The 22,050-nt window shown below is 45.4% G+C and overlaps 1 protein-coding gene across 1 annotated transcript in view; it reads right to left on the reverse strand.

Moving 5' to 3' along the window:
• Positions 1-14,297: 14,297 nt before the first annotated feature.
• Positions 14,298-22,050, reverse strand: part of GREM1 (gremlin 1, DAN family BMP antagonist) — a 94,014-nt gene continuing 86,261 nt past the window's right edge. The window contains exon 2 of the mRNA XM_086937026.1: positions 14,298-17,481. Coding sequence (XP_086793152.1) covers positions 16,929-17,480 — 552 coding nt within the window. The 5' untranslated portion in view covers position 17,481 and the 3' untranslated portion in view covers positions 14,298-16,928. The remainder of the gene's footprint in view (positions 17,482-22,050) is intronic.

Below are 22,050 nucleotides of genomic sequence, written 5' to 3' on the forward strand. Positions count from 1 at the left end.
AGATTTCTGGCTTCCCGAAGTGCTGTGTTTTATTTTACACCGAGATGATGATGCGTTGAATAATGTGAAAGAGGATCTGGCGAATACCATAATGGGAGTGTGTGTCCAGTTAAAACCTTTTGGCCTAAAAATTCGAATTGTGAACAGTTAAATGGTGAATTAGTGACAGATTTAAGAATGTATTCTAGCATTATTCCAGGATTATTCACCCTCCATAACCAAGAACCCACCTACTTAAAATACTGCCTACACTTTCATCAGCCACACAGAAACCTGCGCTCAGCACACCTCACCCCGCAGAGATACCATGCATACATCACAGCCGCCCCGGAGGACGCTACTTCTCCCACCTCATCGCCAAAACCTGGAACACCGTACCCCTCCACCTCCACACTGAAACATCACTAACAGAGGGGTCGATTATGATTGCGGATTCACCGCGCGGTCAGAGAAAACACCCACTGCCAGATTATGATGGCGGTGGGAACAGCGGCGGACGGCAGGTCTGTCTGCCGTTGATCCGCGGGGTGTTGACCGCAATTTGGTGGCGGTGTCTGAAAGACACTGTCAGCCAAATTAGGATGTGTGTGAAAACATGCTCTTTCGCAGTGGTTTTTCCGTCGTGGAAAAGCATGTGGACCTTTGCTTCTGGGGGCCCCTTGCACATGGGGGGTACATATGGTACCCCCCTGCATTTGCATGCACAAAGCAGCAGGCAACGCGCGGTGCCTGCCGCTTTGTGCATGCAAATGCAAAGCATGCATTTTTAACCTTGCGGCGGGTGCTGCTTCAAGCAGCACCCGCCGCAATGTTAACGATACGGGATGTGACCGCCAGGGTGGCGGTCACATCCTAATTGGCATGGAGGGACGCCACTGCCCCTGCATGAAAGTTACTAAATGGCATTTTAGGTTTGTTTATGTGCAGGAAGAAACTCCTTCCTGAGCATGAACAAACCTCCCTGCTCGCAGACAGATAAGTTGTAAAACTTATGTCTATTGCAGGGGGAAACGATAGGCTGCACCATATCCTTGTTAATATGGTGCAGTCTGGCGTTTCCGAAGTGGCGAAGAGAGGCGTTAAGCCAAGGCGGGTAACGCCTCTCTTTGCCACTTCATTGATAATATGACCCCTGGAGTCAGACTGAGCAGGCTGCAGGTGTGGATTGAAAGAGAGCATGTCCAAACCTTGCCCGAATGCCCCTCCGAAATCTAACCCTTGCATTTGTCCAGAGTACCCAAGACCAGTATCAATATTCCTAGGACACCTCCAGAGGTATCGACTTCGCCATAAGTGCCAATATCCCTGTTGATCAGAATGGCCCCTATGTGAAGTTAACAATTAATGGAAAGCCTACTTCATGCTTCATTAATACTGGTGCCAGTCGGCCTACCCTAACGTCCATCAAATTTCCATCCATAACTCACTAGGGCTAGTTTATTCAAACTGTGGCATCTTTAATCAGAAAGATCATAATCACATTTCAGACTCAATTCTTGTTACCCTAGGATCTGTGGAAGTTTTATACATTTAAACTAAAATTGTGCAATCATATTAGTTATTCCACATTTTAATTTACACATGTGTAGTACCATGGAGCTATTGCATTTGAAACAAAATCTTTATATGTTTTAATGTGTCTTTCTGGCTTAGACTAACTAGGCCTCAGTTAGGCCTCAACACCATCTTTTGTTAACAAGCATTTGCAATGCAATAGGTCTCGCATTATTTAAGTTTGAGCTATTAGCATTGTAAATGGCAATTGTTTTTTGCTTTGTGCTATAGTTTTTTTTTACATAAAAAGCTACATATAAAATATGTTTTATTAAACTTATTTATGCAGTATCTAAATTTTGTTTGCATAAAAGAGTACAATAATATCTTAGTAAAAAAGTCAAATATGTTAATGGTAATTCACCAAATGTTCATTTATGTGTTGGTTTTGAAAATAGCTAAATTAATAGCTTTGTCATTTACAATGCCAATAGTTATAACTTTCGCAAATGTGACACCTATAGCATTTGTAATGCAACATTTGTATTTACGTGACTTAGATGTATTGATATTACAAATAACAATGGCTTTTAATTTTTTTTAATACTTAATAAAAGTGATTGTAATTTATAATGGCAATAGCTTAAACTTTTGTAAATAACTTTTGTGAAGATTATGTTCAGTGTATTTTATTGTAACGAAATCCAAGAACAGAAGTGAAATATTAACATCTTTTTGTGACATTTGTAATAAAGCTCGAAACATTGAGAGAACATATTTGTGCTGTGGTGGTGCTGAGTGATGCTGTGGTGGTGCTGAATGGGGCTGTGGTGATGCTGAGTGATGCTGTGGTGGTGCTGAGTGGTGCTATGGTGGTGCTGTGGTGGTGCTGTGGTGGTGCTGAGTGATGCTGAGTGATGCTGTGGTGGTGCTGAGTGGTGCTGTGGTGGTTCTGAGTGGTGCTGTGGTGGTTCTGAGTGATAATGTGGTGGTGCTGAGTGACTGTACTCACTGTCACTCTGCACTCACTGTCACTCTGCACGCACTCTGCACTCACTGTCACTCTGCACGCACTCTGCACTCACTGTCACTCTGCACACACTCTGCACTCACTGTCACTCTGCACTCACTGTCACTCTGCACTCACTGTCACTCTGCACTCACTGTCACTCTGCACTCACTGTCACTCTGCACTCACTCTGCACTCACTGTCACTCTGCACTCACTGTCACTCTGCACTCACTGTCACTCTGCACGCACTTTGCACTCACTGTCACTCTGCACTCACTGTCACTCTGCACTCACTGTCACTCTGCACTCACTGTCACTCTGCACGCACTGTCACTCTGCACGCACTGTCACTCTGCACTCACTGTCACTCTGCACGCACTCTGCAATCACTGTCACTCTGCACTCACTGTCACTCTGCACGCACTCTGCACTCACTGTCACTCTGCACGCACTGTCACTCTGCACGCACTCTGCACGCACTGTCACTCTGCACTCACTGTCACTCTGCACTCACTGTCACTCTGCACTCACTCTGCACTCACTGTCACTCTGCACGCACTGTCACTCTGCACTCACTGTCACTCTGCACACACTCTGCACTCACTGTCACTCTGCACACACTCTGCACTCACTGTCACTCTGCACACACTCTGCACTCACTGTCACTCTGCACGCACTGTCACTCTGCACGCACTCTGCACTCACTGTCACTCTGCACACACTCTGCACTCACTGTCACTCTGCACTCACTGTCACTCTGCACTCACTGTCACTCTGCACTCACTGTCACTCCGCACTCACTGTCACTCCGCACTCACTGTCACTCCGCACTCACTGTCACTCCGCACTCACTGTCACTCTGCACTCACTGTCACTCTGCACTCTGCACTCACCCTGCACTCTGCACTCACCCTGCACGCACTGTCACTCTGCACGCACTCTGCACTCACTGTCACTCTGCACGCACTCTGCACTCACTGTTTCTGCACGCACTCTGCACTCACTGTCACTCCGCACTCACTGTCACTCTGCACTCACTGTCACTCTGCACTCACTGTCACTCTGCACTCACTGTCACTCCGCACTCACTGTCACTCTGCACTCACTCTGCACTCACTCTGCACTCACTGTCACTCTGCACTCACTCTGCACTCACTGTCACTCCGCACTCACTGTCACTCCGCACTCACTGTCACTCCGCACTCACTGTCACTCCGCACTCACTGTCACTCCGCACTCACTCTGCACTCACTCTGCACTCACTGTCACTCTGCACTCACTGTCACTCTGCACTCACTGTCACTCTGCACTCACCCTGCACTCTGCACTCACTCTGCACTCACTGTCACTCTGCACTCACTGTCACTCTGCACGCACTCTGCACTCACTGTCACTCTGCACACACTCTGCACTCACTGTTTCTGCACGCACTCTGCACTCACTGTCACTCTGCACTCACTGTCACTCTGCACTCACTGTCACTCCGCACTCACTGTCACTCCGCACTCACTGTCACTCCGCACTCACCGTCACTCCGCACTCACTGTCACTCCGCACTCACTGTCACTCCGCACTCACTGTCACTCTGCACTCACTCTGCACTCACTCTGCACTCACTGTCACTCCGCACTCACTGTCACTCTGCACTCACTCTGCACTCACTCTGCACTCACTGTCACTCTGCACGCACTCTGCACTCACTCTGCACGCACTCTGCACTTACTGTCACTCTGCACTCTGCATTTGTCTGCTGCAAGGAGTCACCATACTTCTTTTCAAAGATTAGCGTGCGATACAATCAGCAACAAACAAAAAACCTCGAGCAGGCGGACATCTGCTGTCTGGCTGGCGCTAGAAAAGAGAAGGCGAGTGAGACGGGCACTGATAAAAGAGGGACGAAAGATGAGCCAAATACACCAACGGGAATTTCTAGTTTTGTTCTATATAAAGGGCGCTGGAGGTTCCCCTAAAGACCATCCAGCCTGCTGAATGGATGGATGCGTTCTGTAACTAATACCTTTAACAAGGTGAAAGGAAAAGTAAAACGTGCCCCTGGCGTTTTCAGGAACTAAGGCGGAGAACGTTCAAGTTCATCATCCAATGAATCGTAACAGCGCTGGAAGTCCGCACTGGAAAGTCTTAAAAAGGCTGACAAATACACAGAACACTAATTAAATATAATGAAATGAGAACAAACTCCAAGTTGTCGTCCTCCTGCTGGGCTCTCACCTCCCTATACCACGCAAACACCAAACTGCCCATCCCCCTGCTCAAGCCGCCGGCCTCTCCTTGGAACGAGCATGGCGCGTGCTGCAGTCCGCCGCCGGCCTGCGACCAGGAAGTCAGGCAGGCCGGGCGGGACAACCGGAAACAGGAAGTAGGAGGGCGGGAGCCTACCACGCCTCCCACGGAAGAGCCGCGATTGTTTTGAGCACCGGAGCAGGCAGGAGCCTACCCTGCGCCCCGGTGCCGAAGAAGGAAGGAAGAGTCCTGCTGCCGGTGAGAGCCGAGGAAGCCCGCGATTGTTTTGAGCACCGGAGCAGGCAGGAGCCTACCCTGCGCCCCGGTGCCGAAGAAGGAAGGAAGAGTCCTGCTGCCGGTGAGAGCCGAGGAAGCCGGTGAGTTGGGCTTCGCCTTGTTGGGGGGGGCGTGTGTGTGTGTGCGCGCGCGCGCGCGGCGACGGGCTGTGCATGTGTGTGAGCGTGCGTGTGTGTGTGTGTGTCTGTGTCTTGGAGTCTGTGTGTATGCGTGTGTGTGTGTGTGTGACTGTGGGGGGTTGCCTGTCTGGGTGCCTGCGTGTAAGTGTAAATGCGTGTGCATGCATGCGGCAGCAGTGAGAGGCGAGAGGCGGCCGCGAGCTGCTACCAAGGAACCTGAGGTACGGAGCTCACCCACTAACCGCGTACTGCAAGAGGCATCGCAGAAAATCCCTGGGGCTCTGAGGATCACGGTATCAGCAGTGGCAGCAGAGATAGTAGCGGGAGGCAGAGGGCAAGCACGAGATCATCACTGGTGCCGGAAGCCGAGACCGGAAGTCGCCGGTCAGACCTGGGTGTCCCTACAATCCTGCCTGCGCTGGTGAGCGGACTCGCGGCATGAGGGCTGCGCACCCGGGGGCGCCCTGCCCCGCCGAGAGATTGCGGAGACAGGATCCCGGCTGATGGCGAAATAGCGGTGAGGATGGCCCTGGCTGGGGTAGCGAAGTGATCGCCTGGTGTGTGGGTTAGGGTGGTCGAACATTGCGGAGGATCACCCCCCCTGTTTTGAGTGTCGATGGCCGGATGTGCGAGCAGGCGCTGGGGCGCGTGTGCTGCGACTCCCGTCGACACAGCACCTTCCCGGACCGGACCTTCCCCTGAGGCAGGAACCCTGAGACGGGCGGCTCGAGCTGAGGCAGGCTTGGTCTAGGAGCTGCCCCGACGCCCTGAAGACTGCCACCGCCATTCATGCACACACCGGGACAGCCTCTGTTGCTTTGCTGCCTGGGCTGCGCCGGGAGTTGGAGGTGTGGCGCCGCCGCCCGGGGAGTTGCTGGCGTGATCCCTGAGGCAGGCAGGCATGCGTTAAAGACACATGATATTCTATTTCTTTCGTGTTGAAAAGTGACCCTGTATTTAAAATGTGCTCTGTGCTGTTTGATTGCACGCAGTCGGACGGCTGTATTTAAAATGTGCTCTTTGCTGTTTGATTGCTTCGTGTCAAGTGAATGTGTGCCTTGTGCCCCATATTTCGTGTTCAGAACAAACACACTCTAGTCTGAGACGAGAAACAAAACGGTCTAACACGGGAAACGAAAGTGAAACAACGATCACACCAAGAAAGAAACATTGTCGGTTAAGGCAAGCTCACACAAAGAAAAAGAAACATTGTAAAAGAAACTGAAGGCTGAAGGCAGAAAGCTCGTGCACGCAGCTCAATCCAGCCAAGGATAAGCTTGTGACAGTTTCTTGTCCCTCATTCCCCCGTGTCAGCTAGCTATAAGTCTCCAGCCTGGACGCATCCTTCGGATGCTATTTCCAGGCGAGACCTAAAAAGGTTGCCATATCATGATGTTCATTCTGTGTTTATATGTTTCACTTAACTCCACAGTCAGAAATATGTGCATTGTTTATTTATATGACATATTGTTGTAGAAGAACTCCCTGGAGGAAGCCTTTTGCGACTTTCCAAGGCACTTTCTGCCAGCTCATTGTATTGCATTCGTTCATAATTATTTTTGGTTCTTTATGTGTCAAGCTTCTTCTGACACCTCTCGACGACATTAGGTTGAATGGGTGAATCGATATTCATGTAGTGGGTTAGTGCTAAGATGGTAGGGTTATGTGAAGTTTTAGAAATAAGAAACATGAATTGCTCTAGTAATGCTCACACCATCCTGAATTGGCAGTTTCCATGATTTCCTATGCTGAAATTTGCCATACAAAACCCTTTGAATTTGGGTTTCTCAAGGGTGCTGCCATTGGTATGCAGTCATAATATCGATATTTTTTATCGACCTACAGTAATATCGAGGTTAAAATATCGTAGGGGCAGAATATCGAAGTCAAGAATATCGTTGACCAGAATATCGACCTTAAGGTAAGTAATATTGTTTTTTTATATCGAAGTAAGTGTTATCGAAGTAATTAATATCGTTAGTAGAAATATTGTTGTTCATAATATCGATATTTATATCAGTGTTATGTAATTTAGTATGTGTTTTATATGTATGTGTTTAACATTTTTTGTAATGTTTTTTAATAATTTTTAAATATATGTATTACATTTTTAGAAATTTGTAAAAAAAATTAAAGTAAATTTTGAGTTCTAGAATCAGAGCAGGTTGTGCGTTTATAGGGGAATAGGGTCGGAAGTAATTTAATTATAATTAATTAATTAGTATTTTTTACTTAATTGTTAATGTTTATTAATTTATTGTTAATTAGTAATTGGTAATTAATTTTTATTAATTGTTTAATTTATAATTGTATTAATTATAATTCATGTATTATTATTTTGTATTTATTGTTATTGTCAATTAATTTATAGTTACTAAATTAGTAATTGGTAATTCATTTTTATTAATTGATAATTAAATTAAATGTGTTCGTTTTTATGTGTAGCGGGTTGTGAGTTTATAGGGGAATAGGGTGGGAAGTCATTTATTATAATTAAGCACACTTTACTTTTTAATAATTTGTATTGGTTATTAATTTATTGTGAAGTAATTGGTAATTGGTAATTAATTGTATTTGATTAATTTATAATTACATTAATTTTATTATTTTTATATGTAGTAGGTTGTGGGTTTATAGGGGAATAAGGTGGGAAGAATTTATTATAATTAAGTACATTTTAATTTGTATTAATTGGTATTAAATAATTTATTGTTATTTAATTATTAATTGGTGATTATTTTTTTTATGGATAGTTTAAATCATTTTGTCATCTTTTTTGTGTAGTGGTTTGTGAGTTTATAGGGGAATAGGGTGGGAATTAATTTAATGTTATTTAGGTAAATATTGATTTAATGTTATTGGTATTTATTATTAATATTTGTGTTAATTAATTATGCATGTTATTAAAAAAAAAAGAAGTATGTATATTTTACTCCTATGCTATCCTACATTTTCCCCACTTGTTACACTCACTGGAGTTGAAGTAGTAACTTTAACCCTAAAGCTATCCAACACTTTTCCTACTGTTGCACTCCCTGGAGTGGGAATAGTCATTTTAACCCCTAAGCTATCCAACACTTTCCCTACTGTTGCACCCACTGGAGTGGGAATAATAATTTTTATCCCTACGCTATCCTACACTTTCCCTACTGTTGCACTCACTGGAGTGGGAATAGTAATTTTAACCATACGCTATCCAACACTTTCCCTACTGTTGCACTCACTTGAGTGGGAAAAGTAATTTTAACCCCTACGCTATCCAACACTTTCCCCTTGCTTTTCGTACGGTTCGCAACGATTCAGACGTATTTTTTTAGTACGGATCGTACTACGCAATTTGGACGGATTTGTACGATTCGTACGGAAACTGCTACCAATTGGAATCGTCGTACGGATTTGTTTCCCGAATCGGAATCGACATCTATATGTTATATGTATAGGTTTAATTTATTTTTACATTATATATATTAGTTATAATTTTTAAGCATTTAAAAATATTTTTAACTATGTTTATTTTAATTATATGTATTATTTACTTTATTTTACATTATTTTTGCAACTTTAAAAAAAACGATATTTTTAACAACAATATTTTTGACATCGATATTATTTTTTCGATATTTTTGTACTTACCATAATGTAGATAGGATGTCGATATTCTTGACTTTGATATTTTTGTGTCGATATTTCTGTAGGTTGATTTTTTGTCTGTTGGTATTCTGTCATACAATCACTGCCATTTGGTGCTTAGGGCCTAATTTATATGTTAGCAGAAAGGGTACTCTGTGGCAATAGTGACGCAGAACACTTTCCGCCAATCTAAAGGCCTGTCCACCTCATTTAAAGTCGGGCGTCCTTCAGTGTGTAGACAGGAGAGACTACTCTGTCTCTGCCCCATACACTTACCTTCGACGGAATAAGGGCCATCAAAGGTTTGGCCATATGGCCGCCTGGCCGATGTAGAATGGGCAGACACATGGCCAGCTTTCACTATCTGTCACATCCATGAAAAACATGGCAGAAAGGGGCAGTGAAAACCTTTAAATGACCCCCACATTCACCTATGGTAAGGGGTAATTGTTTTGTTTTATTTTCAAACAGAAAATCCCTCTTTGGCATTTTCTTCTTGAAAATAAAAATGAAATGGTACATTTGACAGACAGCTCCATCATATTGGCGGAGTGGTCCATCAAACTTACAATGCATTACCAGGAGCTGCATTGACAGCGGTTCCTTGAAGTGCAAGAGATGTCCGCAGGAGCAGCGGACTTCTCTAAATGCAGCAAGTACCCTCGCCATGGCAGGAGTAAAGTGCTCCACCATGGTGATGTTAATTACTCCGTCTGCCATTATATAAATCAGCTCCTTAGTTTAATTCCCTGATGGTTCTGCATTATTGCACTATTCTTACAGCTGAAAGCCTTTATGGAAAATAATTCTAAGTATTTTGATTGATTCAATGTTGCATTTGCATTTTCCTAAATTCTGTACTACACTTTGAATATTTTAATAAAAGTTCATTATTTTTCTAAAATTGTGATCTCAAACTCTCTTTTTGATTCAGTCCTTTCTGACTAATTGTATTTTGAAATGTTGTTTCAAATCTTGTCTTAAGGACACATTACCACATAGTTCTTGAGGTTAACACTGTCGACCCCTGCAAATCGGCTGCACCACATTCACACAGAGGGCTCGATTCCGATCCGGTAAAAAAAATCCCCCGTACGATTCGTATTCGTAGCCGAATCCGTACACTCGTAAACACACCGTACGACCCGGCGAGTACGATCCGGACCGGGTGATCAGGACGCCATTCGTACGGTCTGCGTCAGGTAAGGGTGATTCGTACGGAAAAGCGCTCAATCACATACACACCGTACGCCGCGTACCCCCCATGATCGCCAGGGTACGCGCCGCACCCCTGCGATCATGTGGGGTACGCGGCGTACACCCAGCGTACACGGGGTGCACACCGTACACCCACCGTACATGGGGTACGGTGCGTACCCCATGTACGCTGGGTGTACGCCACGTACCCCACATGATCGCAGGGGTACGGCGCGTACCCCGGCGATCATGGGGGGTACGCGTCGTCCCCGGGGGGGGCCTCCTGTACTTGTTTCGGCCCGAACTATGCGTTTACGGCTGTTTCCAGCTCCCGTGAAAAAAAGGGTCGTACGTTGCGTACCCGACACGAATCGTACTTGCTGGGTCGTAAAAACCAGCCGCGAACCATTGCGATGTCACGTACAGCGGGTTCCGAGTGCGACTCGTACGGATATTTTAGTCGTACGGAGTCCTGTACGACTCGTACGGTCTTTGGCTCCTGGTACGGATCGTACTTCGTCGTACGTACGGGGACGTGTACGGGTATGATTCTTACGGGGAAAATTGCTCCGTACGACGATTCGGAGCGCATTTTACCGGATCAGAATCGAGCCCAGAGTATCTGAGATATAGTGAGCCCACAGATTCATCACTGATTAACATGCTTTTTTATTAAGCCTAATGCATCCACCAATCCCGTTAGTATTGTTTTTTTGTACTAATGATGCTTTTTTCTTGTCTTGTACCACTGCATCATCGAAGGGACGTTTTAGCTATTCTCTGTGAATCATATTTGTCTCCTACTGAATTTACTTCCCATACCATGGATGAGGTGAGTAAGCTACTTGAACAGGTGCCTTCTAAGTAGTGGTCCAAAGGTGCAAATGATGCTGATTAAAATATAGTTGAACCCGTCAAGATCAAAGTAAACCCTTTGAAGCACTGAAAAAGGAATGTAACTCATAATCAGTGACCCCATTAAGCAAGGAATTCTTAGCTGACTTAATCTGCCCATTCTTGGTACAAAAAAGTGGGTAAGACCAATGTGTACTGTTTTATACTAAAACTCCCCACTGGCATCAGCTCAGTGAGCCCCAGCTTGCCAATAGTCACCAACCAAGCCACCATCTTTACCTGCATTCCAGTCCAGCTGAGGGGTCTTTGATCCACCTGTAGGCGTTAAAATGTGAATGTTTCACGACCCATTTTGGTAGAAAAACATTCACACATACCACTGCAATTTGGTAATAGGAAGGGACGCCCTAAACACGCACCTTTTTAATAATGAAGAGTCGTTCCTATGTGGGGTGGGGGCTATTGCTTTCATTTACAAACAGACAGAGACAGCTTACTCAGAGAGATGACCTGAGGAAGGTGGGGAGATATTGGCACTTGTGTTTTTTTAAAGGATCGTCATTACCAAAGTGCAGCAGGTTCTGTGGCGCTGTGGCCAGGGGTGTGAGGGGCCACTGCATCATAATTATGTCTGTCTTTAAGCAACAAGGGTGGGGGGCCCTTTTCCCTGATGGCATTAAGGCAGATGTCAATCTTGTGCACAGGGTCTAAGCTTTAGGGGGCTAAATGTGTGTCTTTTTCCCCTTTTTCTTGTTTACACAAACCGTCAGACAGTCTGCTTTGGGCCTCAGGCCTAGGACTCATGGCCCAGAGGAGTGGGCAGAGGGGCAGCCACAGTGTGAAGGGCCTACTGAACCCCATTTACAACAGGTTTAACTATCATTCCTTGCTTGCAGTGGGGCCCAGTAGACCTTTGATGTGCCAAGGCTGCTTTCAGCTTCACATCAATGGCCCAAGGAAGAGGAGAAATACATTTTCAAGGTAGTAGATATCATTAGTGAAGCAATAGCAGTGGCGCTGGGGCCCAGGAGTGGGGAGGGACCCATTGCATCACAGTTATGGCTGCCTCTCTTTACAAAAGGTCATTGCTGGCTAATTTTCCTTGTTAGTGTTAGGGCCAAGGGCACCCTTGCTGCAATCAATCAATCAATCAATTATGGCATTTATATTGCGCACTACTCACCCGGAAGGGTCTCAAGGCGCGTGGGGAGGGGGGTCTGCTACTGCTCGAACAGCCAGGTCTTGAGCTGTTTCCTGAAGGCGAGGAGGTCCTGGGTCAGCCGCAGGTGGACGGGCAGGGAGTTCCATGTCTTAGCCGCTAGGTAGGAGAAGGATCTTCCTCCGGCGGTGGCTCTCTGGATGCGAGGCACGACGGCGAGGGCGAGGTTCGCCGATCGCAGCTGGCGGGAGGGCGTGTAGAAGGTCAGGCGGTCGTTGAGGTACCTAGGGCCCAGGTCGTGGAGGGATTTGTGTGCAAGGGAAGGATACCACGAGGCAGCTCTTTGTTTTCAGGAATGAACAGAGACTGTTTCAAGACTGGAGTGATAACCAGGCATGGTGAGGAAGGGGTGAAAGAGATAGAGGAGACAGCCTGATACTCAGGGCTGCAGCTATCATTAGTGCAGTAGGTGCAGTTGCATTGGAACCCAGGAGTCTTAGGGACTCACAACACTCTAATTATGGGGTGTTGAGTTTTCTGGTCAATTTCTGCTTTTGTTTGATAGATTTGCTCTTTTACAAGTTTCACATTTAGGGGTCGATTCCGATTTGGGAAACAAATCTGTACGACGTTTCGAATCCATCCGAATCGCGTAGTACGATCTGTAGTAAAAAAATACGTCTGAATCTTTGCAAACCGTACGAAAAGCAAGGGAAAATCCATACGATACGGACCCTCACGATGAACCGTACGAATCGTAAACATGCTGTACAACCCGACAAGTACGATCCGGACCGGGTAACGAGAACGCGATTTGTATGGAAAACATTGTATGAGCAATTCATACGGAGAGCCACACAATCACATACGCACCGTACCCCTGCAATCATGTGGGTATACGCACCGTACCCCTATGCACCGTACCCCTGCAACCATGGGATGTACGCACCGTACCCCTAAGCATTGTACCACTATGCACCATACCTCTAAGCACCTTGCCACTACGCACCCTACCCCTAAGCACCGTACCAATACGCACCGTACCCCTAAGCACTGTACCCCTACGCACTGTACCCCTGCAAGCATGGGGTGTACTCGCGTACCCGGGGGGGGGGGGGGTGCGTTTCGTAAGCAGTTCGAGTCGAAATCTGCTTTTACGGACGTTTTGAGCTCCCATAGCAAAAGAGTCGTGCGGAGTGTTGACGAGACGAATCGTACTTGCTGGGTCAGAAAATGCTGCTTCAATCCGTACGGACGTCGCGTACTGCGTTTTCTGAATGCAATTCGTACAGATGTTTCAGTCATATGGTCTTTCGTACGATTCGTACGGAGATCTGCTTTGGGTTCGAATCGTACTTCATCATACGTATGGGGACGTTTACGGGTACGATTCGTAAGGGAAATATGCTCCGTACGGCTGTTCGTAGGGTATTTTACCGAATCAGAATCGGCCCCTTAGTGTGGATTATGAACTTCAGAAAAAAGTGCTCCTGAAATCTCAGAACCCCCGAACGCTGATGTTAACACTTTTTTCTCATGGGTGGTTCAGAGGAAAACAGTTTGAAGGGGCATATTAACAAGGGAGATAAAACTATCGCCCTATTTACAAGAGGGTGCTAATATGCATAATCGCATGTTAGCACCCTTTTTACCCGATGCCTCCCTTTGCATCTCTAATGAGTTTCCATGTGGGAGTCACAGGGCGTACCCCGGATGGACTACCTTGTAAAATATCGCTGATGTTCACATCTCGATATTTACAAGGTAGCCCACAGGATTTTAGCACACGTTAGATTTTGGCAAAAAAGGCGGTTTTCGCTAAAAACTAACGTATGCCAAAATCCTGACTCACCTATGCTTAACATAGGGGGTGGATCATGCTGATACGACCACAGGGTCCTATCAGCAAGGTTATCGCCGTTTTGCAGGGAACATCGTTGGAAAACCAGCGACGTTCCCTGCAAAACAGCGATTTGCCCCGCTATCTCTGGAATTTTTATCGCCCTGGAGAAACGCGTCGTTAATAATGAGCGACCAGGGCGATAAATTCCAGAGATAGACGGCGATAAATAACAAAGCGCTGGGCGCGCTTTGCGTTATTTATCCCCGTCCTTTGTTAATATGCCCTGAAGACCTTTGTTTTAACCCTACATGTTGCTCTTCCAATAACACATCTGCATTCTTCACTGCAGACAGGCTTGATTTATAACTAAAACATCAGTTTCCTTTAATCCATTCACATTTCTTGCATAAAGGTGTGAACATGTTTCCATATAAAATATGCTAATGGGACCTTTGCAATTAAAAATATTTGTCTTTATTTGCCCAGTATGAATTTCCAGTTGACCCGTTACAAATACTTTCTACTGGATGCATTTGCAGTTATGTTAATTTTTAGACATCTACTCAGTTGTAATAGAGAACATCTCTTTACGTAGAGTTGCATTAGGTAAAACTCGTACTGTTTTTTTACAGCTGAATATATTTATTTCAAAAGACTACGGCCCTCATTACAACAGTAAAATGATTATCATCCCACCTTCCAAAATCTGATACCACGGGAATCAGAATTTAAAAGACGTGCTAATTATCACCTGTTATACATTGTGCCTTTTAAAATCGGGTATTAAATGTGGATTTTGGTGCTTTGCTCACCAAAACCCACACATACCAGCATTTACCGGGCATTATCCCCCAGTAAAATTTGTCAGGTTTTACTTCTCGAAATGTACCTGGGGAAAACTGCGAGGCATGCAGTAACTACCACAGGCCTTGTAATTCCGATTCACGGACGCTTCTAATGAGGGCTTAAGTGCAGCAATTGGATCCAGTAGGAACCAGTCATACGTGGTCAATCACGGTACACAGTCAACATGTTTCTTAAAGTGTTAAGACAAGCATCTGTGGTTATGAGTAGATCATCTCCAGGTGTGGGTGTAGACAGGCTGCGTATACTCAGGACTAGCCTCAGGAGTGGATGGTCTACAGCATGGAACAATTTCAGGGACTTAAAGAGACAGGGTAAGTGAGGATGTAACGATCGATCGATCGACTGGCATATGGAGTTTTGGATAGTTGAATGAACAGCTGTCTCAATGGAGGGTCAGACACATGGATGGATGGATGGAGGGTGATCAATTGATTGATCGATCAACAAGGATGGACGGATGTATCAAGGGATTATTAGAAACATGGATGGATGGATTAATGGATCAATCGATGGATCAATCAACGGGTGTCCGGAGTTTTAGATAGTTGAATGAACAGCTGTATCGATGGAGGGTCGGACACATGGGCAATTGATTGATCGATCGACAAGTGTTTGGAGTTTTAAATGGATGGACAGATGTACCAAGGGATTGGCAGAGACATAGTTGTATGGATGGATGGATGGATGGATGGATAGATGGATGGATGGCTGGATGGACGGACGGACAGATGGACCAGTAAGTGTATATAGTTTTGGATGGATGGACCGATGTGTCAATGGATGAAGAGACACATGGGCAGACGAACATGTTGATAAATTGATGGATTGATCATGGATGCACGATGGATGGATCATGGATAATCAAAAAGAGAGATTTACGAACAGATGAAGGACAGATATGGACTAGGCAACTAATTGGATATTTTAATTCCACTAGCTAAGCAAATGGAGCCATAGATGGGCTGAGAGATGGAGAGACATGACGTGCAACCAATTGTGTAGAGAGATAAACGGATTGATTGAGGCACAGATGGGAAAATAGAGTCAGTTAACGATGGAGAGGTACATTGAGCGATAAGGAGATTCAGAGATGTGTGGGTACCACATGACTAGCTGGAGTAACAGAAGGAAGCGACTAGAAATATACTTGGTAAAAGGAATCCTTCATACCGATAATTTTAACTTATTGTTGATCCTTAAATTGAAAACATTTTGGTGAACAGGGTTTGCCGTAAGAACCAGAATTCTGCATCCGAAAACCATGCCCACCACCCTCACAGCCTCTTGTCACCCTTATAGACTGTTCTGTAAGTGTGAATAAATAAAGGTTATATACACAATAGATACATTCAATTAAAAAATCTTTGCCACGCAGTTCATTTGCTGTAAGAGAGCCTGTGATTCACAGGCCTTGCAGAAGTGTCATTCTTCCAAATGTTCCAAAATAATAAGTGTTCCCGTGTAAGACCTTGTGACCCAGGACTTTGGGGACTGTCTTATCCTGAAGAATGCTTCATGAAAAGGTGAGGGGAAACCTTCATCGTTTTCTGGTACCAAGTCTCATGAAATGTACTGGGACACCCAGCCTCCAGCCACAGACCCATGGCCTTCAGCTGATGCCAACCTTGTGCCAATGATTGTTGGCTCCATTCTCCACATCCTACTCCCCTTCCTAATGCATTCTGGGACCTGAATCTGTCAGACAGACACAATCCTTGTGGCATGGCTTCTGCGGGCAATGCATCCATGATGGTGAAACGGAGAGTGGCTTGATGGAATGATGGAGACCTTGTCTTCCAAGCATGGGAAGCCCTTCTCTTGAGCCCACTCCTTAAGATTCTTCAGGTTTTCATTGGATCGTGAGTTACTAGGGAGCTGGTCCTTTGCCAAGGCTCATCCAGCAAGAAGTTTATCTTCTATGGATGAGAGGAATGGTAGCAACGTGTGAAAGGACAGGGACTAGGGCTAATATTGTGAATACATTCTTTAAGAGTAACCTTGATTTCCCTACTGCAGGGCAGGACTACCATTCACAGAATGCCCTTCAGAGAGGACATTAAAAACACAGAACCCAGGCAGGAATTTCCAGTGAGAGCATTGGCTGTCCCGGACTATGTCCACAAGGGTGACCCCTCCCCCAACTCAGTTCCGTGTGTAGGAATGTTCAAGAGTCCACTACATTCCATTGACCCTTCTAACTGTCCTGCGGAAGGGTCTACTCCAGGTCAATGGAGATGCATCGACACTGTTTGACTCGGGTGATCCTTTTCTTCTTCGTCGGCGGCTGCAACTCCGGGCAGTTGAGTGTGATGGTCATAGTAGTGAACTTCTTGGGTTTGCAGAAGGAGCATGACTGGAAAGAACCTTCTTCCCGGCGAAAATGGCGGGGGATGTAGAAGGAGTTGCATTGGCCGTAGCAGAAGCGGTTGAGGATAGTGCGGCTGTTGCAGCCTTCCTCGTGGATAGTTTGCTTCAGCGGTTGGGTCTTGCACCAGTCCCGCTTCAGGTACTTGCGCTCGGTGACATGCAGGGCCTCCTGGCTGGACTCCAGCACCTCCTCTGCAGGCATGGCCGTGCCTTTGCCTCGGGCCCGCCCCCGACCGCCCGGCGTCTGCTGCTGCGTCTGCTCAGAGTCGTTGGGTTGGGCCTTGTCTGGAGGCGGGATGGCTCCCTGCGACCCGCGTGCCTTCTTGTTCCCCTCCGTTGTAGGGAGCAGCAGCCCGTACAGCAGGATCAAGACACCCACAGCATAGCCCAAGCGGATCATCCTAGGAAGAAATGGGGGCAAGAAAGAGAAGAACTTTGAGCAACATGCCAAACATTAGACTCAAATATAGTTTATGTAGATGAACATATGTACAGGCAATACATGAATTCAAAGCAATCAACAAATTTATAGCATCAAAAGGTAATAACATGGCAAGAGGATATCACCACTTCAAGGTATTTTTGATCATCAGGGGGTGCCATAGCTGAGCAAAATTACAATGAAAGGATATTTTAATAATTTCTATTTAATTTCATATATTTCGGTTTTATCACATACTATCATTGTTTTTCGTGTTTATTTTTGATCTGTAGATGTTATCACACCCAATATTTTTCCTATTTTTTGTTCGTATTTACACACATATAGTGCACCACTAGTGAGATAAGATGGATAAAGACAAATATCTACTCTCATTGTAGTACAATCTTAACTTGTAGAGGCCTTTAACTTAATGAAACAAGAAACGGCAAAAGAGAGATGGAGAAGGGATTCTACAGGGACAAAGTAAGCATGCCGGACAGTATCTATCTATCTATCTATCTATCTATCTGTCTGTCTGTCTGTCTGTCTGTCTGTCTGTCTGTCTATCTATCTATCTATTTGTCTATCTGTCTGTCTGTCTGTCTGTCTATCTTTGTGTCTTTCTGTCTCTGTCTGTCTATCTTTGTGTCTTTCTGTCTCTGTCTGTCTATCTTTCTGTCTTTCTGTCTGTCAGTCAGTCTTTGTATCTTTCTATCTAGCTATCTATACTCTTTCTATCTATTTATCTCTCTACCCACCTATGGCTCCATTTGTCTAGCTAGTGGAATGTAATGGATTACTACGTAATGTGGTCCAATATTGCATGAAAGGGTAAAGGGACATCCATCATAAGCCTCAGGGGTCACCAGAACCCTGAGAACCCTGGCAGTATACGTTACCATTTATGTATTTTCTATATTATATGTTTATTATGGGGTAGTTGGGTTAATAAAACTGATATCGTCAAGGTGCAGCAAACAATGAGCACTGATTGTAATTAGAATGTTTGGATTTTGTTTACCTTTCATGAATAAATTGTTCATAAAACAATGATGAGTGGATTAATGCAATTTTGTGGCTGCAGTGCTTGCCACATTTGCCACCTAATTTGAAGATTTCAACATAAAGTGCTGTTTCTAGCACACACAGATCAAAACAATAAAATTGCCAGAGAATGTGCCGCATAATACTAGTAGACCTGGTAATTTTTACGTTTGAGACAGTGGTTCACTGTGAAATATCGGTTTAATCGACTCAATTTTGAGCAAGGAAAGCATCTACACATTATATTACTAAAACCCATATTTCACAGAGAACTGTGAAATATGGGTTGGAAATGATGATGATAGGGAAATACAATTCATTCACACAGCTTTTCGTGAAAGGAACCATTCATCACATGTGAAACAAAGTCTCTCAGCTGCTTGATGATGACCTATGACTGACACTGCGATTTTCACATCAATAACAGTTTCAAAGCAGCACAGTTTCAGTGGCCTACTTTGGAAGGTTTATCAACCACTAATCCTGCTGCAGGGTGGATCATGGAAAAGTACCAATGGCTAATCTTCCAAAGAGAAGGCTGACTTCAAGCAGAACTATTCTGAGCAGCATGCCCCACAGCAGGCATGTAAGAGTATTCGGCAGGTAACACACCTGTGTCCCATCCTCTGGCACTCCATTGAGGCCGCCACATCACATCTTTAATTCAACTCATCTCTGCCATACTTCACACTTCTCCTCTTAGTTGGGCTAAGAGTCACCACTCCAGCAGGTCCCCACCGCCTACGCCCTGAAATACCAAAGTTTACAAAGTTACAAAGCTAGCACCTCTCTCCCACCCAATCTGAGACCACCCCCAGAGCCTACACTCTTCAGGAAAGAGCTCAAAACAATTCCTCTTGAGGACTTATCTCAGAAAGGACATGTCTCTCCTCCTGGGCAGTTGCTACCAAGGGATTACTAATTCATGGGGTCTACCTTGATCTATGCACATTATTAAAAGAGCCACACAGATTTTAAACATCCATATAGAGTTGGGGGAACCATCATCACGCTTTCAATGGCAGAGCCTACACTGCCCCACAGGTGGAAACCTTTGACCTATGCCTCTATGGGGGACGAAATATCTGATGTCATTTTTTCCTCTTGGGACCACCAGACTTTCCCTAGAAAAAGGAGTCATGAACCCCCACCCACTGGAAAAAAAGTTGGGCACTGAGCATGGCAACCACACAGCAAAGCTTCAGTGCCTCCAACGATGCTGCCGTGGCAAGACCTCTCCTCTAAACATGGAGGGCAGGGCTCCCCTAGGGACAGGAGATCTTATATACCTCCGCTGACCGGGCGGAACGGAGCACAGCCCGCCAAACCTGAAATATCATTCCATTTGATGCTTCCCCAGTACACACACCAAACAAGTATCATCGATGTATCTAAAGAGAACAGTCCAATAGCAGTACTTGCGGTCTTTTCTCCTTTCTTAGGTGTCTGAAAATGCTCCAGCATAGTGCCAAGAAGCACCAAAGCACTTTGCAGAGATTATTTTGAGGAGCATCTCGAACAGGAAGGACTGTGCATGGAACAGGGTGGGCCTGGAGCTCAGTTGGGTACTGACCACAGACCTCAAGATGGGACAGCTGGGATCATGCCCCTGGGACAGTATCGGTACTGGTGGTTTTTACACTGCACAATATATTTACAGTAAACATATAATCTGGGGAGCAGGAAGTGATTTTCACAGAAGAACGAAGGGGCATATTACCAACGGTCAGCAATAATTATCGCTGGCCGTGCTTAGCGGTAATTATATTATTGCAGGCTATCTCTGGTATTTATCGCCCTGGTAGCGCCTAATTAACAACGCGTTACTCCAGGGCGATAAAAATTCCAGAGATAGCGATGTCATCACCCTTTTGCAGGGAACATCGCTGGTTTTCCAGCGATGTTCCCTGCAAAAGGGCAATAACCTTGCTGATACGACCCACAGGGTCGTATCAGTGCAATCCACCCCCTATGTTAGGGATGGCTAAGCGTTTTCGCCAAAATCTAATGTGTGCTAAAATCATGTGCGCTGCCTTGTACATATCGGGATGTAAACATCAGCGATACTTGCAAGGTAGTCCATCTGGGGTACGCCCAGTAACGCCCACTTTGCAACTCATTGGAGATGCAAAGGGAGGCATTGGGGAAAAGGGTGCTAACATGCGACTATGCATGTTAGCACCCTCTTGTAAATAGGGGGCTGGTTTTATCTCTGCTTTTTTGGCTTTGTAAGCCAAAAAAGCGGAGATAAAGCCCTTGCAAATATGCCCCATGATTTTTTGTCAAGTCCCAAAGGAGGGTTTGGAAGCCAGGGGATGTATTATATAAAGTGCGAACTAAAAGTGCTAACGTGAGACAGGTCCTTGCCACAGTTTGGTCTGACTTGTGTTGCCAATAGTTGAAGAGCTTGAGCGGTGCTGTTTTGCCATCTTACTTATAAATGATTGAGTGTCGCAGGAGCTATAAAGGCGCATGCTGCATTTGGCTGGAAGTGTAGCAGTACTGTCATCTCTAAGGTAGACGACAGAACACAATAACATACACAAGGCAATTTAACAACACGATTAATATATAGCAGGGCACATTACAACAAAACAGAACGTGAACCAAACAACCGCAGTCATGGGCGGCTCCTCCGCTAAGCTGGAGCAGCGTCGCCCCACTGCCTTTCAGCAGTGCAAAAAGAGAAAAAGGAAATGATAGTAACGCAATGGTATTATTATTTTATTTTTCCGTTCTGAAGCAGTTTTGCCGGCGGGCTGGGCAGAGCAGGGGGTATGAGTGGTGGCACTCTCTAAGTGTGCGTGACGGTTTGGGCGTCTGTCTTGGGCCAAACAGTCAGGCGCACTTAGTATGTTCTCAACCGGCTGTGTTGTACAACCTGGGTGGAGAACATTCCCAGAACCCCGCCGGTCTCTGTCTGAGCACTGACCAATCACAATGCTCCGTCGCAACGTTGTGATTGGCTTAGGGAAGACTGGGCGCTTCCTACCTCCTGTTGTCACAGAAAGAAGAGTATAAAGAGGACGGAGGAGAGGCAGCGTCCGGCCAGTAGGTAAGTGTACCCAGGGTACCCATAGGGTGATAGTGCGCTTTATAAGTGTTGAGGATTCATTGATAATAATAAGTGACCTTTTTTACATCTCCTCCTTCCTGCCAACCCCACCACTGCATCCCGGGAGCAGCCGCCACTGACCACAGTACAATAAAACAACATTGCATTCCAGTAATGCAGCTCAACAACACAAAACACAACACATCACCACAACAAAATGCCACACAGCAAATATATATAAACATACTTGTCACCCATTACACTTCCAAAAATGTACTTTCATAATTTGATGGTAAAAGGTGTTTACACTAAGCACTGCCTTACTTGCCACTGGGGACATGAAATAGTGCCAGTGAAAATGTTATGTTATGTTATGTTATATTATATATTTCTCTTGTATAGCGCACGGCTACTCAAAGAGTGTCCCGGCGCTTTATTGCAGACCTG

The sequence above is a fragment of the Lissotriton vulgaris genome, chromosome 9, assembly GCF_964263255.1.
Source record: "Lissotriton vulgaris chromosome 9, aLisVul1.2, whole genome shotgun sequence".
NCBI classification, from domain to species: Eukaryota; Metazoa; Chordata; class Amphibia; order Caudata; family Salamandridae; genus Lissotriton; species Lissotriton vulgaris.